The sequence below is a fragment of the Zonotrichia albicollis genome, chromosome 3, assembly GCF_047830755.1.
Source record: "Zonotrichia albicollis isolate bZonAlb1 chromosome 3, bZonAlb1.hap1, whole genome shotgun sequence".
Taxonomy (NCBI): Eukaryota; Metazoa; Chordata; class Aves; order Passeriformes; family Passerellidae; genus Zonotrichia; species Zonotrichia albicollis.
The window spans coordinates 116,493,067-116,512,475 of NC_133821.1; the positions used below are offsets into that span (position 1 = coordinate 116,493,067).

General features: G+C 34.1%; 1 protein-coding gene across 4 annotated transcripts in view; it reads right to left on the reverse strand.

Moving 5' to 3' along the window:
• The window catches only part of ASCC3 (activating signal cointegrator 1 complex subunit 3), a 261,720-nt gene that overhangs the window by 58,860 nt on the left and 183,451 nt on the right, over window positions 1–19,409 (reverse strand). For all 4 annotated transcript variants that reach the window (XM_074538569.1, XM_074538568.1, XM_074538567.1 and 1 more), the window contains 8 exons: window positions 16,474–16,572; window positions 15,836–16,004; window positions 13,764–13,984; window positions 12,328–12,413; window positions 10,717–10,883; window positions 10,440–10,585; window positions 10,231–10,351; window positions 8,082–8,224 (listed from right to left, as the gene is read on the reverse strand). In XM_074538569.1, coding sequence (XP_074394670.1) covers window positions 8,082–8,224; window positions 10,231–10,351; window positions 10,440–10,585; window positions 10,717–10,883; window positions 12,328–12,413; window positions 13,764–13,984; window positions 15,836–16,004; window positions 16,474–16,572 — 1,152 coding nt within the window. The remainder of the gene's footprint in view (window positions 1–8,081; window positions 8,225–10,230; window positions 10,352–10,439; window positions 10,586–10,716; window positions 10,884–12,327; window positions 12,414–13,763; window positions 13,985–15,835; window positions 16,005–16,473; window positions 16,573–19,409) is intronic.

Below are 19,409 nucleotides of genomic sequence, written 5' to 3' on the forward strand. Positions count from 1 at the left end.
TTTGTTGAAGTAATCTTGACTAACAGAACCACAACTGATGGCAGTAACAGGGAAACTAATTAAAACAAGAAATTGTTCAACTTTTGACAATCAATCAATTTCATCTGTCAATAGAAGCTCCTAAACTTTAATTCCCCTCACAATGCAGTTGCCTGGATGTTCCTGAGAGTTTCCTGTACTGTAAGATGTGGAAAGTTTGTTGTATAAACTGATCTAGCACATATAAAATAAAAGAGTGCTTACAAGAGCGAAAGGGTCCATGAAATACTGAAAAGAAAGGGAGCAGAAAGAAAAAAGCCCAATGAATTGAGAAGTGAGGAGGGGATAAGACCATTTAGGAAAGGGAAGCACAAAGCAGGGTAGATAAGTTGAAGAGAATAAAGAGATGAATGAAAGGAGGATATGTTAAAGGATAAAGTTTATCTATCTAGATACAATCACCAAACCTTTGATTTCTCTAGTCAACATGTAGACATGTGACTTCAGTGTAGACAACATGAATTATGACCCATCTTAGAGAGTTTTTCTTTAAGACTAAAAAATATCTGGGTAAATGGGAACACACATACTGTTTTCTCTACAATTATGACCATCAATATGCAATACTAAAAATATTATCAAACCTATTAATGATTTTTTTACTGCAGGTTTATTAATTGGTACTAGTACTGCATAGGCTCCTTTTGCCTATGTACACACTTTAAGAAATAATAACTATATGTATACATTGAACAGGAAATTAGGATAAAAAAATAGAAAAAAAATTGATAAATATGTGAAAAACAAAAAGAAAATGCATTTAGATTTTAGTCGGTTTCTGCATTAAAGAACTGACAAAAGATACTACATGGCTGAATTAATTTTTCTTCTCCCCACCACGAATCAGCACCTTATGATAGTTATGTCTTTAATGTAAGGGAACGAGCAAATTTCAAAGACATTAATTTCATTATTCACATCAAAAGAATGTGATATTGGGAAAATAGTGAATCTAAACACCCTTTTCCTCTAGAACAGTACAGGGATCAAATTAGCTGATTTGGCTTAGTCTATAGTGATCAGACTGTTCCTTCAGCACACGCGGTTTTACACTGGGAGTTATTTCCAGTACACAACCTGAGCTAAACCTTTCTGCCATAGAGTTGCCAGCACAAAACATCCTAAATTCTCACTGCTGGCAATTTATTCAAAGATGTTCTTCTTGCTTTTGCAATCAGTGGTGGTTATTTCTTTTCCCCTCTGACTCGTATTACAGCGGTGGCCTGTGGTGCTGTTAGTCATACCTGCAAAGCAGTGTAATTTACCACAGGAAAACTAAAGAACCCTTAGCAGGAGCACTGGCACATGCACTGCTATCCTGTCATTTTAGCAGCAGGGAATCCTACTCATTTTTAGCTGACCCCTTACTTTCACATAAATCACTGTAATAAACATAACTGTTTTACCCATAGGCACAATCCAAGGCTTAAAATTCTCATGTCAATTTATTTAAAAATGTAACTCCCTTATGTCAGTGTAGTGCAAGAATATTATAAATTTCTATTAAGAAATAATGGCACAATTAATAGGTTCATTAACCAGAAACAGACACAGCACTGACTATAAAGCAAATCCAACATTTCTGAATTGTTATGACTTAATTACTATTTTTCTTTCTGAAAACAACTGTCATGTAGTTTTACTCACAGAAGGATAAATGAAATCTATGTTATCTTAAGAACAGAAAAAAAAATTAAATAATATAAGGAAATACAAATTGTACTGGCATTAAAAAAAGCCCTGTACAACACCAATGCAGGGAACCTAATGCCAGGAAGTGATTTTTCCCTGGACTCATACACAACCAGGATCAGGCACAGGCTGAAAGGTTTGGTTATCTTACATAGCTTTTTTTTTTTTTTTTTTTTTTTTTTATGAACAAATTAAAATATCTCCTGAAAACCAATTTAGGAACCTGGTAGCACTGCAAAATATTTTCAAATAAATTTTATTTCTACATTTTCTATTCTAATTTCTAAACAAACCAGATTTTTGTAAAACTACTAAGTAGTCATTTTCTTTGTTCCTGCACATATGTAAACTGTTGAACCATTTACTTTAAGCTAATAGAACTTTTTTTTTTATATTTTAAATTTATTATACTTAAAAAGCTTTTGTAGAAAGATAGGATTCCATTTAAGCAGATACATTACCCTGTGCCTGAAATACATTCCAGTCAGAGTATAATTCAGCAAGTTGATGACAATGCTGGCTCCAAAAGAAAGGAGGAGACCAGATTGGACAAGAATGAGCTAACAGATTGTGCAGCCCAATTCTGTCCCTTTGAGTGTGATATATTGTTTCAAGATGCTAAAACCCCATACTTTCTCAAAGCATATCTGTTGTGCTGGTTTTCCCATTTTCACAGAATCCTCATTATTAGTACTCTCTACTCTTTTCAAAGCACGTCAGACTCAGACCATATGCCACTGAATAATGCTTATCAATTGTCTGAAATGCCCAATAGAAGAAAGATCTGCCAAACAAAGGAATCGTGAAAGTTATGAAGTCTTTTACAAAAATAATTACATATTTCACATCTGCTACAGATGTTAAGTGAAATAAAAACATCTCCGTGTTATAACTAAATGTTAATTTTTATGACACACTTTTGTGTCATAAAACCAACATCTTGTAGAAGGAAGTTGAACTTCTAGAATGACTGAAACACTTAGAAATCATTCTTGGGTACCCTCCTGATCTTTAAAGGCAGGAAAAAAAAATCTCACAAAATTATTTTTGATGAAGAATTGGCTTATACTACAGAGCTATCCCACACAGAACAAGCTGCCTAAAGAAACTCAAATAATATTCAAGGAACCTTTTAAAATGTGTTTTAAACAGTTGAGATATATAATTAAATAATATTTAATAATATATAATAATAGATTAAAGAACAATAATATAATAAAACATTAAACACTAAAAGACACATTTAAATGACAGCAATATACCTGTTCATGACACAGACCAGATTCTTCTATTCCTGTTTTATAGCAAAACATTACCTCAAAACATTAACATGGAGATAATAGGTTGTTTGATTTAAAGGTCAGAGAAGGAAAAGCCATCTTTTGTCTTTCCAAGAAATTTTAGGATTTTTTTTGTTGGTTTTGGCTTTTTTCTTTGTTTGTTTTTATTAACAATGCAAACTGACTATTGGTAAAATTTAATTCCCTTTCACACATACAGCTATGTCTATTTCCACACAATGCACAAATACACACATATTAATCCATAATTATTGCACCCATGTTTATAAACTCACATGTCTAAAATAGCAAAATCAGGATTGGTCTGATTCATTCTTCTGGAGTCAATGAATGTCCTTCATTCAAGGGCTCTTGAATTCTGTGGAAGCAAACTATTGCCTGATATGGATGCTATTGAATATTCCTGTAGGTATCTTTGTCTAAAAGACATTAGCTATTTCTAGAGGTTTCATAAAGAACAGTCTTAACAAGATGCAGATGGCCAAAGGATGCACAAAGCAGAATGCAAAAACCATTGTGAGTGAAGTTAAAACTATGTACACTGGTACATTTCTTCTCCCTCCTTGCACTGTAAACATTAAAGAAAAATAAATCCAAGTATCTGGACAGGGAATAAATTTTTAAAGAAACTCCACCAAACAAATAAGAAAACACCCTGCTTGTCTGCTGGTGAGAACTGCATTCTAACTTCAAACAATAAACCATAAATACTACTTTTGTACTTTTGTTTTAGGTTAAAAACAAAAGGCTATAAAAACATTACAGAAAAATAAATAAACTGAAAACTTGATTCTAATAAATTATGTTGTGAAAAGATTGCAACATTTTCTCCCACCACAGATGTAGATGCAATTTGTGACAGAGAAGGACTTGTTCCTCTTTAGTCAGCTCCTAATGCAGAACAGTATAACTGATGTTACCCAAGCTGACCATCAGGAACTGGTGGCACTGTCTGTCTCCAAAACCTTAATCTGAGCTATTGTCCTTTTTAACAAGATAAGTAATGGCTCACAAGTTTGAACATGACAGTCCTGGCTGACAAGTCCAAATTAGAATTTTAGCTTGTAAGTGTATAATTAAAAATCCTCTAATGATTATACAAAAAAAGGGTAAGCAAAACATTTTCTTTTTCCAAGGGCATGTTGGCATCAAAGAACAAGAGAAAGAAATGAAGAACTCTGGATGAACTGTGGCACTGTTGCTTAAATCCTGAAGAATGTCTGCATGTGCAGTTGGAAAATGTAGGGGTAAGCTTTAAAACATCAGCTACAAATCCTGGTAAGTATGGTATTTCAAACATCACTAGAGGCTCTTCCCTGGTAAGACTAAAGTACATGTAATGCATCAGGTCTCTGAGTAGCCATTTCTTCACAAAAAAAGCACACACAGAACCTGAAGCTTAGTTGCATAGAATCTATGAAACAAATTTAACTATTTTAATCCAGCAACAGGCCCAGCAGAACTGCAAAACTGAGCAATACTAGAAACAAAAATTTTCATTAAGTACTGGCCAGTTTTATGAAGATTGCTGTCTCAACTTTCTGAATGCCTTTCAACTTTCTGAATATTGTGATGGGTATGAGCCAAAACCTGCATATCAGACATGAAATTCAAGGAAAATGTCCAGGAAGAACCATTCCCAAAACCTAATGAAGCTGCCTATAAGATATCTATTTTTCAGTAGATGCCTGTATAACAAAATTCCTTCTTGACAATAATTCAGTTGCACCTGTTAGATAATGACTCCTTTGAGGGAAAGAACATCTTGCATGATTCCCCCCTGATCCAGGCAAGCTGTTATCTACTTTGGTGGCAACAGTTGAAGGGTTGTTTCTATATGTCACTTATACATACAAATATGCTTTCCAGAAGGTTCATGCAAGTTCATGTCATTTGAAATATAACTGATTGATATGCTGCCTGAATTTGATATTTGGAGCTCGAAGTGGATTTGCCTGCTATCTGAGAGAACTGTGAAAAGCAGCCTGGAAGTTTGTGAACAGAATCATTCATCACAAGCTTCAAACAAGAGCCTGGTTTACCACCACAGAGAGAATCTCTACAGAGGAGATGAGTGAAGCCAACATGATGGCAGATAAACAAAGACCGAGTATTGCTAACAACACATTAACAAAGAGTCAGTATTGGTCTCTGCTGCATTCCAGTCTGTTCCCCACAAGGCCTGAATCTCTCTGATACCATCACAAAGAAGAACAAAGAAAATATGTATTTAATGGCTGTAAGAATCTGTCTCTACCTCAACATCAGTCCTTTAGAAGTCATTATGGATGGCATTGTTTTAGAACATTTCAAGAAGCCTTAAGAAATCTACTGGGAAGGTCACATAAACAGATGAACTTTTAGCCATCATGGAGCAAACCCAATTACACCATTAAACAAAACTTACTAATGAGTTGTCAAAGGAATTTTATGCCAGCCAAAATTAACATTATGTGTAATATGCATTATGTATAATAAGGCTGACTGAAGAAAAAGGTCTGCTATACAGCTTGCTAACTTTCTATATACCCATGAAAAATCTCTTGTATCTCAAAATACTTCACAGTTAAGAATTACAAATATTTTGAAAATAAAGTAATTTATCTGTAAGTCTCCCTAAAGGAATAGTGGTTAGCAAAAAAAACCCCAACTCCAAATATGAAAAACTGACAGGAAAAAAAATTGTTGTTTAAAAGGCAACAAAATTTATTCTTCTGACTGGTCCATTTTAATCCCATATGGAATTGACAAACTTTCCAAAATTGAGAAAATTTCCAAAATTGAAATTTTGGAAAAGTGCTTAAGACATGGAATGCCTGCTATGAAGTATTTGCTAGTTCTACTTTTCAAACTTAAAAATTTTATAGTGGTCTGGAGAGAATTTTGTCTATTTCCTGTCTAATTCTGACTTTAATATTACTTGTGATTAAATTTTTAAATTTAACCCCCCTAAATTATGGTTAGTTTTTATTTTTATTAGATTATTATTAAAAAATTGAGTAGGATATATACTATGTATGTAGCACTACTAGAGCTTTGTCCTTTGCTTCAATGTCAAATGAAACTCAGGCTAATCATGCTCATTTAAAATACAAAACTACAAACTAGTCCCATAATTGCCCAAAGAAATGTCCACTTGAAATTGTGGGTACTTCAAACAGAATTGTGTTCTGCATAATAGTGGTAAGATATAACAACTTAGAACTTAATCCTCAGTCTTTTACATTTACGTAATCAGAACTGAGTAACTTGGTAGGTATCTCATGCTCCAAACATTCAGCTTATTAATTCAAATACAAATCATATGCAAATGTTATTAAACTAATAAATGCAAAGTCTGCTTGTCCTTGTTGGCTCCTATTTCAAAACCTTCAGAGGCTTATTCTGAAACATGAAATTCAAAGACTCCTAATAGAAAACCCTTTTCCAGCAAGTGAAGAAGCTTCAGTTACAGTTCTTTTCAGAACAGCAGTGGCTCCCAGGACATGGGGAAACTATTCATAATAATGCAAGTCCTTTAGGGCAAGCTGCACAGTGCATATTCTAATTCTAGGTGAGATTACTGCAGTAAACCAGCAGAGGTTACTAGAGTACTCTACTAAGTAATAATAACAACTTGGATATTAAATGTTTCTATTAGGTTCAAGAAAACACTAAATAGAGGCTATACAGCTAGAAAAGCACCATCAAGTTGAGATATGCTTTAGTAATAGTGGTTTATTAGCCAAGAGGGCCATTTTCTATTTTAAATCTGTCCAAAACAGAAAGGATGATGATGTTATGCTTTATCTCTGGGAAATCCCATTTTATTTTTTGGCAAAGAGCAAACAAACACAAATAATATAATCTAGAAACTTATGCTTGTGGATATATAATATTTATAATTGTATAATATTATATTATATATAAATGATCTATTTATATGATATATTTACATTTATATTACATAAAAATATCCATACAGTATTCAATTTGGATTTTATATTTATGATTCCTGCATTTTGCTGTGTTTTGATCCTAAATGATCACAGAAATTCCTAGTAGAAGATTTGCAATAAATCCAAAATCTAGTAAACCTGAGTATTGACCAGAAAAACCTGTTTTGCAGCAATGACATACTATAATCAGGACCATTAGTGCAGAGTAAAATAAATAATACTGCATTCAGAGCAGGTGCTGAACTGACTGAATTAAATATAATCTGGTATACAGTTTGAAGAATACAGAAAAAGGAGAATATTGAAAGGTTGTTTATTATTTAGCCATCATTCACATTTTGCAGTAAACAAAAGAAGATTAAAAAAAAACCAAAATGCAATTAAAGATTATATTTCTGAGAAAGAGTAAGAAATAAATCCTTCTGCTGGCATGGTTTAACATCTAAGTGTTTGACTTTGCAATCTTTATATTTAAAAGATCTTGGCAGAAGGTTTCTTTACTTTTTTATATCATTGATTTATTTCATTGATATGCAAGACTGAAGCATTGCTAAATGATTGGTTCTGCAGTATATTTATCTATCTAGGAATATAGATGGATGCATGTACGTACATAGGTACATATACTCACACAGATATATATGCAAATACATATACTTAATGCATCTGATGAGAAGGATGATTTTTCTCTTAAAACACCGAAAGAGATTTGGTTTAGATTTCAGCTTAACATCTATAAGTCACAGATGTCCAGCTGTAAACTTTAGAGAGCACTAGCCCTCTTTCTTTTAGTCTTTGTCTTATCTTGGTATCAAAGACTTGCACCATGTGATATATGTTGTCTGGGACCATGGAACTAGCATTAATAAGATATGCAGGAAAAAACAAAGATAAAAGAGTTTGTGTTCTGAAGTTCAGCTCTTGCACAGACGCTTCTATAGCCTTAATGCTGTCACTACTTCTAATACATAGGGAAATTTAGCATATGCACAACTCTTTCAAGATCTACCCTCAAATGACTCTTTTGTTTCAGATGAATTTTTTTTTTTTTTCAAACAAACATCAGTAAGATAGAAGCAAAGCACAAATGAGGAAGGTAAAATGATTCTACCTCTCTTTCATCCATCTTCAGCCACTGTTTGGGATCATCCTCTGTGGCCAGGAAAGCTATGAGATCTAAGGCAGTAAGCCTTGTCTGACGTCTGGATGACACAAAAATGAGAACAGGCTTGGCTGGAGAATGACTCCGAATTGCTGTTGAGCAAAACAGAATTTGAGAATTAGACACTTTAATGACAAAAATGAGAGTTTCCCTTGCAATCCCATGGCAGCTGATAGACCTTTCTGCAGATGACATTGAGGTACCTCTACTGAGCCTTTATTCTGCTGGATGGACACAAGGGAGGTGAGAGTACACCGCCTCTGAACCAAAGGCCATAAAACTACAGGCAGCCGAGTTTCAATTTTCCTTCAGCTACTTTAGTGAACACTGTAAGCTAATTAAGAGAACCAGTTATCAAAAAAACCCAACAAAGCACCACAAAATCTAGACAGGCTTCCTAGACTTCAAGATTGTGAATTTCTCAATCTCAGCCTAAAAAGTATGTTAATGTTTTTTCTACACTGTTGGGGTATGTTGTCTCAGACTCAGCGCCATGAAGGTCTAAAATTTACTTTCTGCCTGACCCAGAGCTCCAGCTGCATAAACTCATGCCAGCCTACAGAGGATCACTTCAATCTACCAATATCAGAAAAGGTAAAAAAAAGCAGAAAGTGACTTTTCAATAGCTGCTGTGAAAGTGGGCATTACACTACAAGAGAACTTGGTTTCTGTGCCAACTAACTAGTCCGATATATTTAAACCAATTATGATATATTGAAACCAATTAGGTTTTAGGATTTTTAAAAATAGCATTTTCTTGTTCAGCCCATCTTTGAAAAGTTTCAGGTTGCAGGGAAATTTTTATGGTCTCAGTATTGCCATGAAAATGCTAAAATAACCTTGACTGTATCATGTCAAACAAGTTGGGAACAGAGCATGCAATAAATCATATTTATACAGATTTTCTAACATCAACAAGCACTAGAAGTATAAACAGGTGTACCTAGAATTTCAAATACTCTCTCTAAACCACTTATAAATCCATTTGTGTGTTTTCTCATGTAATTCTCATTCAAGCAATTAAATTTATGTATTGTTAATTTCTGAACACTATTTAATACTGCCCACCAGCACATATTATTCCTCAGTTCATGAACATTACCCACCATGTGCTCCTGCATACACACACACAGGAAATTAGTTGTGAAATTATTGAAATGGGAAAATTCATCTGTATTTATATCTTACAACTATATATGCCAATATATCTAAATATTTTAAAAGACCAACATCTAATGGATTTTTGTTGCTCCAGGAACAGGTGTAGCAGAACAGCCCAAGACAGATTTATTGTTCATTAGTGTTTTTGTACAACGCTCTTGTGGAGGTGTAAATAATCCGAGCTGTCAAGATTGGTCTCTAGTCCACAATCAATACTTTGCTTCTGTCATAAGGCTAATTAAAGCAGCTAAAAAGTCCCCTCACAAATGTCACCTCACAATCAACAGCAGTTCACACCACAAAATTTATTTTGGAGGTTATTTTTAATTGATATAATAAATATTCCTTATGTAACCCAAACAAAACATGTTCAAATAAATACAAGAGAGCTTTTCTTAAATCTATACTGCTTGCCAGCTTGGTTAAGAATAAAAAATTGGAAACAGAAGCATATCTGGATGCACTACAAATTTTGAATTTTATGGTTATTGCTTTGAAACTAGAATTATAGGAGGTTAGCCTGACTTGCAACTTCTGTTCACAATTTTTTAATGCTAACATGCAGTGGTCCATATGAAAGTACCTCAGCAGATTAATATTGTGAATGATTTTATTGCTTTCTAAATTTCCAATATTTTTACACGAATATTTCTTTCTGGTGTCAAACATTAAGAGAAAACACATTTTATTTCCCCTTCACTACCACTAATTTTATTCTTCTGTTCTAAATACATGACATTCCTCTTTAACATGTTGCATTTGCAGCACACTTTATGTTTCAGACAAATATCTCTGGGCCATTAGCGGAGCAGATTCTCCCAATACACGCCAAGAGTACATACACTAACACATGTTGCAAATGTGCTGCAAATGAACTGTGCACAGTCCCTTTTTCTTTTAGAGAAAGGAAGAGAAGGTCTAGGAGCTGGCTGCTTACCCTGAAAAGCAGGTTTGTTCATGCTGGCCATGCGAGGACAGTAATGCTGGCCAGGGAAGCCCTGGATGTGCACCTCCAGAGGAACTGGGCGCACCGATGGGCGGAAGTTGAACAGACCCATCTACAAGAGAAGATTTTTTTCAAGTTTAACCTTGAATTATCTTACCCATTGCTATTTTGGTTTTCCTGCATGAAAACGTTTTTCATACCTGATTAATGTTTAGCCAGTCAGCAAGGTCTCTGGCATTTGCTAAAGCAGTGGACAAACCAACCACTCTCACTGGCTTCTCAGTGTGAGATGAGATGAAGTTGGTTCGAGACACAATGACTTCCAACACTGGGCCTCTCTCATCCCCTAGGAAATGAAAAGTAAATGGAAAAACAGAGATAAAGGAAAGGTTCAGATGTCAAGAAGTATATTCACATCATAAGTGAATTCTTCAAATTTAGCAGTGATTTTGATCAAAAGCAGTGAAACATGCTCACCTAGAAGATGGATCTCATCTATGATGAGAATGGCAACTTTTTGAACATAGCTTCTGTTCTGCCAGCTTCTGCTGACACCATCCCACTTCTCTGGGGTAGTAACAATCAGGTCAGCTTGGGCAATAGCTCTCATATCAGGAGTCACATCTCCTGTCAATTCTACAACCCTGTAATCAAGAAGGACAGTGGCTTGGCTTCACAAAGCTTTACAACATCTTAATGTTAAAATATTTACACTTTAACTTAAATTCTTAAAAGAGGGAAGAAACAAAATTAAGCAAAGTAATTTTCCTTTTTGTCAAATACATTTCATAGGATTTTCAAAATTATTTTAAGTAAATAAACCTGCCTCTTTGTTTTCCTAGTAAATACTGTATAAATACCAAATATTGTTCTTTAGCAAAACCATATAGAAAGAAGAGGAAGAATATGAGTCCCAACAACAGTTAGTTCTTCAAAATGAAGACAACTTAATACTGGTATGATGTAATGTGAACCATAACATCCTGTCACAGACAGGATGAAAGCTTTCATGGAGGCTACCAAGTTGCAGCCTGCTGTTCTGCATAGATCTCTGGTTTGAATAATAAGGCTAAACTGCAGTGTGTATTGCATTTGTTGGTGAAGGTCCATTAAGACTGGTGCAGAGATTAGCCCCAGATTACTTTTTGAAGATTAGCAGATTTTTTCCAATTGTTTGCAGCATTTGTGATGACCCATCATTTTAGATGGATCCATTATAATGGGTTTTAGACATTTCAATGACACATTCCAAACCCAGCTGAACATCAAACAAAAATTCATAAAAGTAATGTGTATATTCTGTTAAAGATTATAGTCACAAGTAACTGTAAATTTCAAAAAAAGAAATAGTACCATAAATTATTTAATCTCATTTCTGTGATAACAACAGGAATATTCCTGATAATTTCATGGACACAGAGGAGCATCTCTTTCTCTTGTGGTGTACTTTGAGCTTAACTTAGGAAAAAGACTGTATTTGGAGAAGGTGAAGGCCCTAAATAATGCATTCTATGCATAAAATTTTTAATTCAGGACACTATAATTTTGGAAAGCATCAACATGACTGATATACCTTAGAGATCATAAAGTAATGGCTGAACTCCAACACCTGGGAAGATCAGCAAGAAATTAATGTTACCAAGGAATAAAATTATATTAATTTATATATGAAGGACATAGTGTGACTACTATTATACAGTTCATGCAAGTCCTGTATGTTCCTTGCAGCTGAGGTTTCTAAGGAGAACTTAGTTTGACTTACATTTTCAATTTCCAAGGATGTTGTGGAGTGAAATCTGAGCTTTGTATTTTTTATACTGACAAGGAGGAGAATGAAAATAGCTGGGTATCAAAGTGTATCCCTTTCTTAGTTCTGATTTTGATTTATCACTTTTGATCTATCATTTTTGATCTCAGTGTTGATCCATCAGTGACTGCTGATAGAGCTTTTCAAGTACTAGAAATTTGAAGGACAGTATAAAACCAAAACCCTTTTTGAAATACTCGTAAGTATTTCGAGATTTCACTCATACTTGATGAGCTGCTCTTTTGTTTCTCATTTCTCTGATTGGGTAAGGAGAAACATACTTTTTACCAAGCTTTTCTTCAATCCTGACTTTCCAGTCCTCAATCCTCTCACGGACGAGTGCTTTCAAGGGTGCAATGTACACTGCCTGCAAAAGAAAAGGCACAGAACTAGAAGTAAAACAAGACACCTTTATTAAAGTGCACCTACAACACATGGCATTTGTGAGATTTGAACATACTTCTAATCCATAAAATAAATAAGGTCTGAGTTTCTGAAATGACCTACAACAGGATTATATTTAAAACAGACACAATGCCTGAAAATAATGGTTTCTTTCCTAAGCAATTAAGAATATTCAGATAAGGAATAATTTCTTGAAATTGAAGTATTTATCACACCTTTTAAAATCCAAAATCCACTTATGTAAATAATGGCTTTTGTTGCCATGACTACAAAATCTGCACGTTAACATTCTGGAACAGAAATAATCTGAATTTCTGGCAAGCAATATCCTACCTGATTTCTAGTTATGTCATTAAATTAATAAAAAATACCAATTAGGTAAAAAAGCTGATTATCTTAAGCAAAATGTCACAATATTTTTCTCAAAGAAGCCTGCAGTGCAGAGGGGAATATGCTTACATGTACAAAACATATTTACTTATAGATTTATGGTTAAAAATTCTAAAGCTCTTGAACAATGAAGAAACTGCTACATGAAGAGTTCACATACATTCTTTGAAATATATAGCCAGGCTTCCAGCTTTATTAAAACCTAAAAGATGCATTCCTTTGAGAACTGTCTCACAGATAAGTTGAAATTGTATGAGGGACTTGTTTACCTCAATTGGACTAAGAAATTACATGAAGATATTTAAATTCAAAGATGATTAAGGAATTTATGCACAGAATTTCTGTTAATGGAAAGGTTATACTTTTTAAAAAAAATCTCCCAGCCAGATACAAAGATATTTTAAAGACTTTAAATCTAAAATGTGGTTAACTAAGACAATATGGCTAAGTTGAGAAGCAGATATATATTCACTTTGAAAAGAAAGCTCCAAAGGCTGAGTTGTTCAGCTTTTAGGCAATTTAAAACACAGGGGGGAGCTGGAACAGAAAACTGGCTCGTAGTAATTAATTGCAACTTATTTGTTTAAACAACAGAGAGACTGGGCTAGCTGTAGTCCCATGGAAGGGAACTAATAGCTATAAAACAATACCACTGCTAGTATAAGGAGATTAAAGCAGGAAATGCTGTTAAGTAAGGAAGAAAAGGAAATCCAGCATGCCTGCATGTCATTTCTGTAGATTTAACTCTGGCTGTCAACTGATTAAAATAAATAGTTAAAATAAAAGCATAATGCACTACCATTTTGTACCCACACATATATAAATTGGAGAAAGTAAAATTCAGTTCCCCGCAGTCCTTCTAGACTCGTTTATTACTGAGATGCTCATAACAAAACGATTCTAGTAAACCTGTTTTACAAACCTTTGATGTGGGATACTTGTTAAAAACTCTAAAGATGGCTAATTCAGCTGCAACCGTTTTTCCAGAACCTGTAGGAGCTCCAAGAAGAACATTGCAGTCTGTGTGATAGAGGGTATGGAATATCTGTGTCTGAATTGGGTTGAAGTGTGTGAATTTGTACAGGACTTCGTATTCAGGATGTCCCAAGGCTGTGATAGGCAAAGGCTGAAGATCCAGAAGCTCTAAAACCACAAAATAATAGTAAGTGGATGACAAGAGATGCCATGACATGACATAGCTTGTTATGGAGATAAATATATTAAACGGTAATTTAGTGAAAAACAGTTTACATTGAAAAATGTTTTACTTAGTATCTCATATGACAGAGAGTACACATTTGGGTAATTGCTCACTTTGATGAAGAAAAATGAAAAGTTTTTTTACAGCTCTGAAATAATTCTGCAAGTAATTTTGAAAATCTGGTTTGAAAATCTGATAGCTGTGAACCATCTATTAGCATATTAATCTTTTTCTTATACCTGTTTTCTTTTTATCCACTTGTAGTAAATTCTAAACTCACTGTGTTAGATCATATGTATGTCCAGCTTCTTATCATAACAGAATGTGGAGTATTTCAAGTTCAAGGGAAAAAGTCTTTTTAAGAAGGAAGGATTCTTTGGAGTTTCCAAGTTGATGGAGTAATACAAATCAGATGAGTACAGCTAAATTTTGCATCTTATCCTTTAAATGTATAATTAAAGACATAATCTTAATAAATAAACAAACATCTTTTCAATATATGATTCTCAATATATCTTGAGGGCATCTGCTATCCAAAGAATTAGAGATTGTGGAATTTGGAAGATGATATATATAACCAGATTGGATTTGGAATCCTACCAAATTAAGGAGACTGCAGTGATTCTGCTATGCAGATGCTTGCTTTGAAGTTTGGGTTTGGTTTTTTTTTTGTGGCTGGAGGTCTCCTTGTCCTTTCAGGGTGCTTCACATTAAGGTATGATGTGGGAGTCATAAAACCTACTGAGGCAATGATACCTAATATTCTTCACATGCTTTTCACTGATACCTTATGGCTGTTTTATCATTCCCACAGAAAGAGTGATTTCTTGGGCTCTGTTGAGGAAAAAGAAGGGTTTTTTTGCCTAGCAGAGCCTCTACGTACTTCGTTGTTGAGTGGGAACCAGATGGGAATTGAAATCAATTACCATAAATCCTGGAGTCTCCATAACTGGTGATGTGTAAATATCTTTCTGTTTCTTCTGAATAGTAGTCAGTGATCAGTCAATTAGATAAAAAGGTTACACATGCTTTTCCAGACAGTGTAGGTACAGTATAACAATAGCTAAACACTTCACAAACACATGTGAATTTATGCACGCCAAAGGACAACACCGTATGAGAACTGTGCATTTCTGAAGGCACTCAGCAGACTGCTAGATGAGCCAAATGCAATTACAGAGGAAAGGTTTTACAATGACATCAGCCCCAATGAATGTATAAAGCAATTTATGTATCCAGAAAAAAAGAAGCAAAACACAAACATATGCTTCTGTGCCAAGTGTTAAAAAAGGAGGGGGAGGGGAGGGACACAACTTGATGAGATGAAATGCATGTTCAGTGCTACAACAGTTCTTGCTATGATAAACATTTCTCAGCAAAAGCAGAAAAATGTTTCCTATTTTCAAAATTTTCATTGTTTTTTCTTTGCTAAAAGCCATTTATTAGACAGTCTAAGATTATTTTTAGCCAGTCCAGAAGAAAAGTATTGCTTGCAAGCACTAAGATAAGACATAGCAACACAGAGATTTGCTTAGTTTTATATAACAGGTTCAGTTTTCTTATGGTTTTTAGAGAATCTGGAGTAACTAAAAGGCTGGTGTTATACTAAGATGAAACCAAAATTCCTTCATTTTTTTCAGGAATTGAAAAGCTTAGAAAGCTGGAGAAGAAATATCACAAAGTGAAATTCCAGACATTTTTCTCCAATGAAGCAGAAGAGTCTCATTGCACTACAATAAAAAAACCAACATGAGCAATATCAATTAAAGCAAAATTATCAAATTTGACGTTACCTGTATGGGGTGGATGTCTCTCTGGAAGAATCAAATGTTGAAAATTAATGATACATACAGCCTCTGCTCCTAACCATCTATCAGACACAGCTCGAATGTAATATTGAGAAGGAAGAGGTTCAAAAATTGGGATTGTGAACACCAGCAGCTGAGGCTCTTTAGTAATGACCTAGTGCAAACATGTAAAGAATATTTACTGCACAGAAAAATCAGTAATTTGAAAAATCACAGTTTGTGTCACTTCTATAAGCATTGCTAACACAAAACAATAGAGTATGTGTACAAATATTTACATCTTTATAAAATATTTTACTGTCTGGAATGAATTTTTTTTTCCATAGGTTTCCAAAGATGAAAAATAATGCTGGCTTTTCATCTTGTTCTTTAACAGAAAAAAACCATTATAATCTTTCTAGATCACCTGAAAATAACTGTCCCAGCAAAGGAGGAAGAGAAAAAGGGACACTTGAGCTTAGAAAATGTTGTGGAAGTCCAAGCTGATCAGGTACATCTGAATTTGAAATCTGTACTGCTGATTTGAAAATCTGCTTAGGCCAAAATACTGTTTGACCTGACAAATCCACATTTCACTAACTTTGTTTTTGTTTTGCTGTGAGATTCTGGATGAAGTCCATTACCTGTTTCTTTTGAATGATGAAGTACTCTGAATGATAAATGTGATCATTAGTAGGGTCTTCCACCCAAATCCACCAGGGCTCTCCAACACTGCCATGTACCTTTATGAGTAGAAAAGATAGTTTTCTTTTAGTTCTCTGGATTTAGATTCTCTGGATTTGTAACAAATAGTGGATGTATTTCTAAGTGACACAGGCTCATAAAGGAATACAGAAGTACCGAAATCAGAGGTAACAGAAAAATAACATTTTTAATCAGATGAGTCTGCCTAAAGATTATGCTGCAATTAGAGTTTGCTTAAGGCACATATAATAAAAAATGGACATGATACAAATGCAACTGAAGGTAGTGCCTCAGCTGTTTATAAATTCACTGAATCCCAAGAGTTCCCTCTAGGATCCTAGGAAAGAACATGTTATCTTTATTCCTCCCTGTACTTTTGCCTTTAGGTTCTCTATAGGAGATTGTTATTTGCAGCTGTCCGCTCATTTTTCAGTCACAAACATTCTCTCAGGAAAAAAACTGGAAAAGGAATTGTGATATTGCTCTCCTCTCTCTCATCCCTCTCCTCTAAAGAGACACAGCAAGTGCATTCAGCAGGCTGTAATGTAGCCATTGTTACAGGTGAAGTGAGAAGAACACAAATAGAGCCATCACTTGATGATTTCCCTGCCACCTGGCAATGTCTTTTTAAACCTAGACTTTTGTTTGCTTTGTTGTGTACCTTAATTTGCAATGCCAGCAATGCCAGAAATCATAGCTAGTTATGATCCTAAATTAAGATTTTTTTTGGGTTTTTTTTTTTTTTTTTTTTTTTGTCAGAATAAATAACCTTTGCCAAAGTACAGGAATTAAAAAAAAATTTTTTTGGAAAATAAGAAAAATGCATAGTAAAGCAGTACAGAAGACATAGTACTAAATGAATGCAGATTTCTGATGTTTCTGATGAGGTCTGTGATAAGCTGCAAAACCAGGAGTTGAAAAAAAAGTTGGAATTTTTCCTAAACTTAATAGAAAAAAAGTCAAAGTGCATAGTTGCTTCTAATGGCAATTTTAATGCTCCAGGAATCTGGTATTGATTCACACATTACACATTATTTTCAGCATAATTCATTACTGTGTCTGTGTCAGAAAACAATCTGTACTAGTTTGTGAAGACAAAACTATGCACAAAGAATAGAATTAAGGTGCTTTTCCTTCTTTTTTAGCACAGTTGCACAATAGACAAATAGATGGACTGTAATTTATTTTTATTACATTTGAATTTCACTTGCAGCTTCATTAGGAACTGAAGCAGTGGAACTGAAATGACACAAAGGTGACATCTTGAAAAGTGACAGTGAGACTATTATTTCATCTGGGTTCAGGAGCATTTAAGAGAGATAAGAAGAACTAAGGAAGGCAATTAAGTCCAAAGCTCAGAAATTTTATTATTAACTGTAATAGCAACCTAATTTTGGAAAGTCCCGTGAAAAAACTGCATGGGGTAAGCAGGACAATCTGGGAACAGGAAACAACATCTTCTCCAGTAATGATTCTCAAGGACTGGGGAGCTCTTAAAACTGGCAAATACCTGTGCCTGTATTTTGGGCAACCATCAGCCTAAAACTACATGTCTGATATTTGACTCAGCTAATTCATACTATTTGCATTATTCTGCATTTCTGCTGGACTCCTCCTAGATGCATTAAGGCTTAATTGCTCTGTCTGGGTATGTTTATAGTCCTTTGCTTCTAACAATAGAATAAAAATCTGGGATTTGGCTCACATGCTTTTGCTGAACTTAAGGGTTCCCTGAAAACTAAAGATAAGCTGATGTCATATCTCACAAAAACATCTTTCTCTTCTAACGTCATGCACAGTTTGTGATGAGATCATAATAGAATTAATTATCTGGGTAAAGGATCAACCTTAAAAGCATGAAATGTTAGCCAAGCAGGGTATTTCAACTAAGCATGGTATTTAAGGTTTTCATAACTGGTTTTATTTGATTATTGCAATTCTTTAGATGGGATTTTTTAGCAACTCACTTTTGTACCAAATACAAGTATACTGGTAAGTTTCTATAGCCATCTTCTGAGAAGCTTGTTAAAATAATGTGATGATAGAGAAGCAGTTTCAGAGTGTCTATGCTTGAATTTGAGAAAGCTATTCATTTTCAGAAACTATTAAAATTTTCCAGTTTTAGTTATTTATTGTGATAAAAGCTTCATTTACTGAAGAAACAGGAAAATCAACACCACATTACAGAAATAAAAAAAAAAAGAAAAAAACCACTTTTCCAAGTTTTTATGATCACCCATAAACAAATTCACATAAAAACATCTCCATAAGCTTAATTGATACAACAATCATAATATATCTAAAGCAATCATCAGAAAAACTGTGTAAAGGGGTTGTGGCAGAAAATAGACTTGTGACAAACTTTTGCTCTAAATTTAGAAGTTCAGAATCAAAGCAACAGTATAATTTTGTGTGGATTCCTAACATGTAAAGATATAGAACCTAGGTTTTCTAGAAAAACCTAGCAACGGATTGGGAAATTACTTTGTATTAAGATAAAGTTTACTATGAAGAACAGTAATTTTTTTGTCTTTAGCAGATTACAGGTAAAGTGGATGAACCGAACAATAAAAACTTGTTTCAATCCTAAAAAGTAATGCTTTCTTTTCCTTCTGAAGTATTGCCCATAAATAAGGTTAAAAAAAAAATTCATGTTATAATTCATATTAGAAATCCATTCAAATATTTATTCAACAAACCTAGGTGGCAAGCAGAATCAAACTTTCTGTATTTTGATTGCTCAAACTCTGCATTTTGGTTGCTAATATCCCATTTATAAGATAACTCGACGAAACTTCTACAAGAAATTAAAAAACCTTTCATCAGGGAAAATAAATTCTAAAATAATTTAAACATTTGTGGAATAAACCTCTCA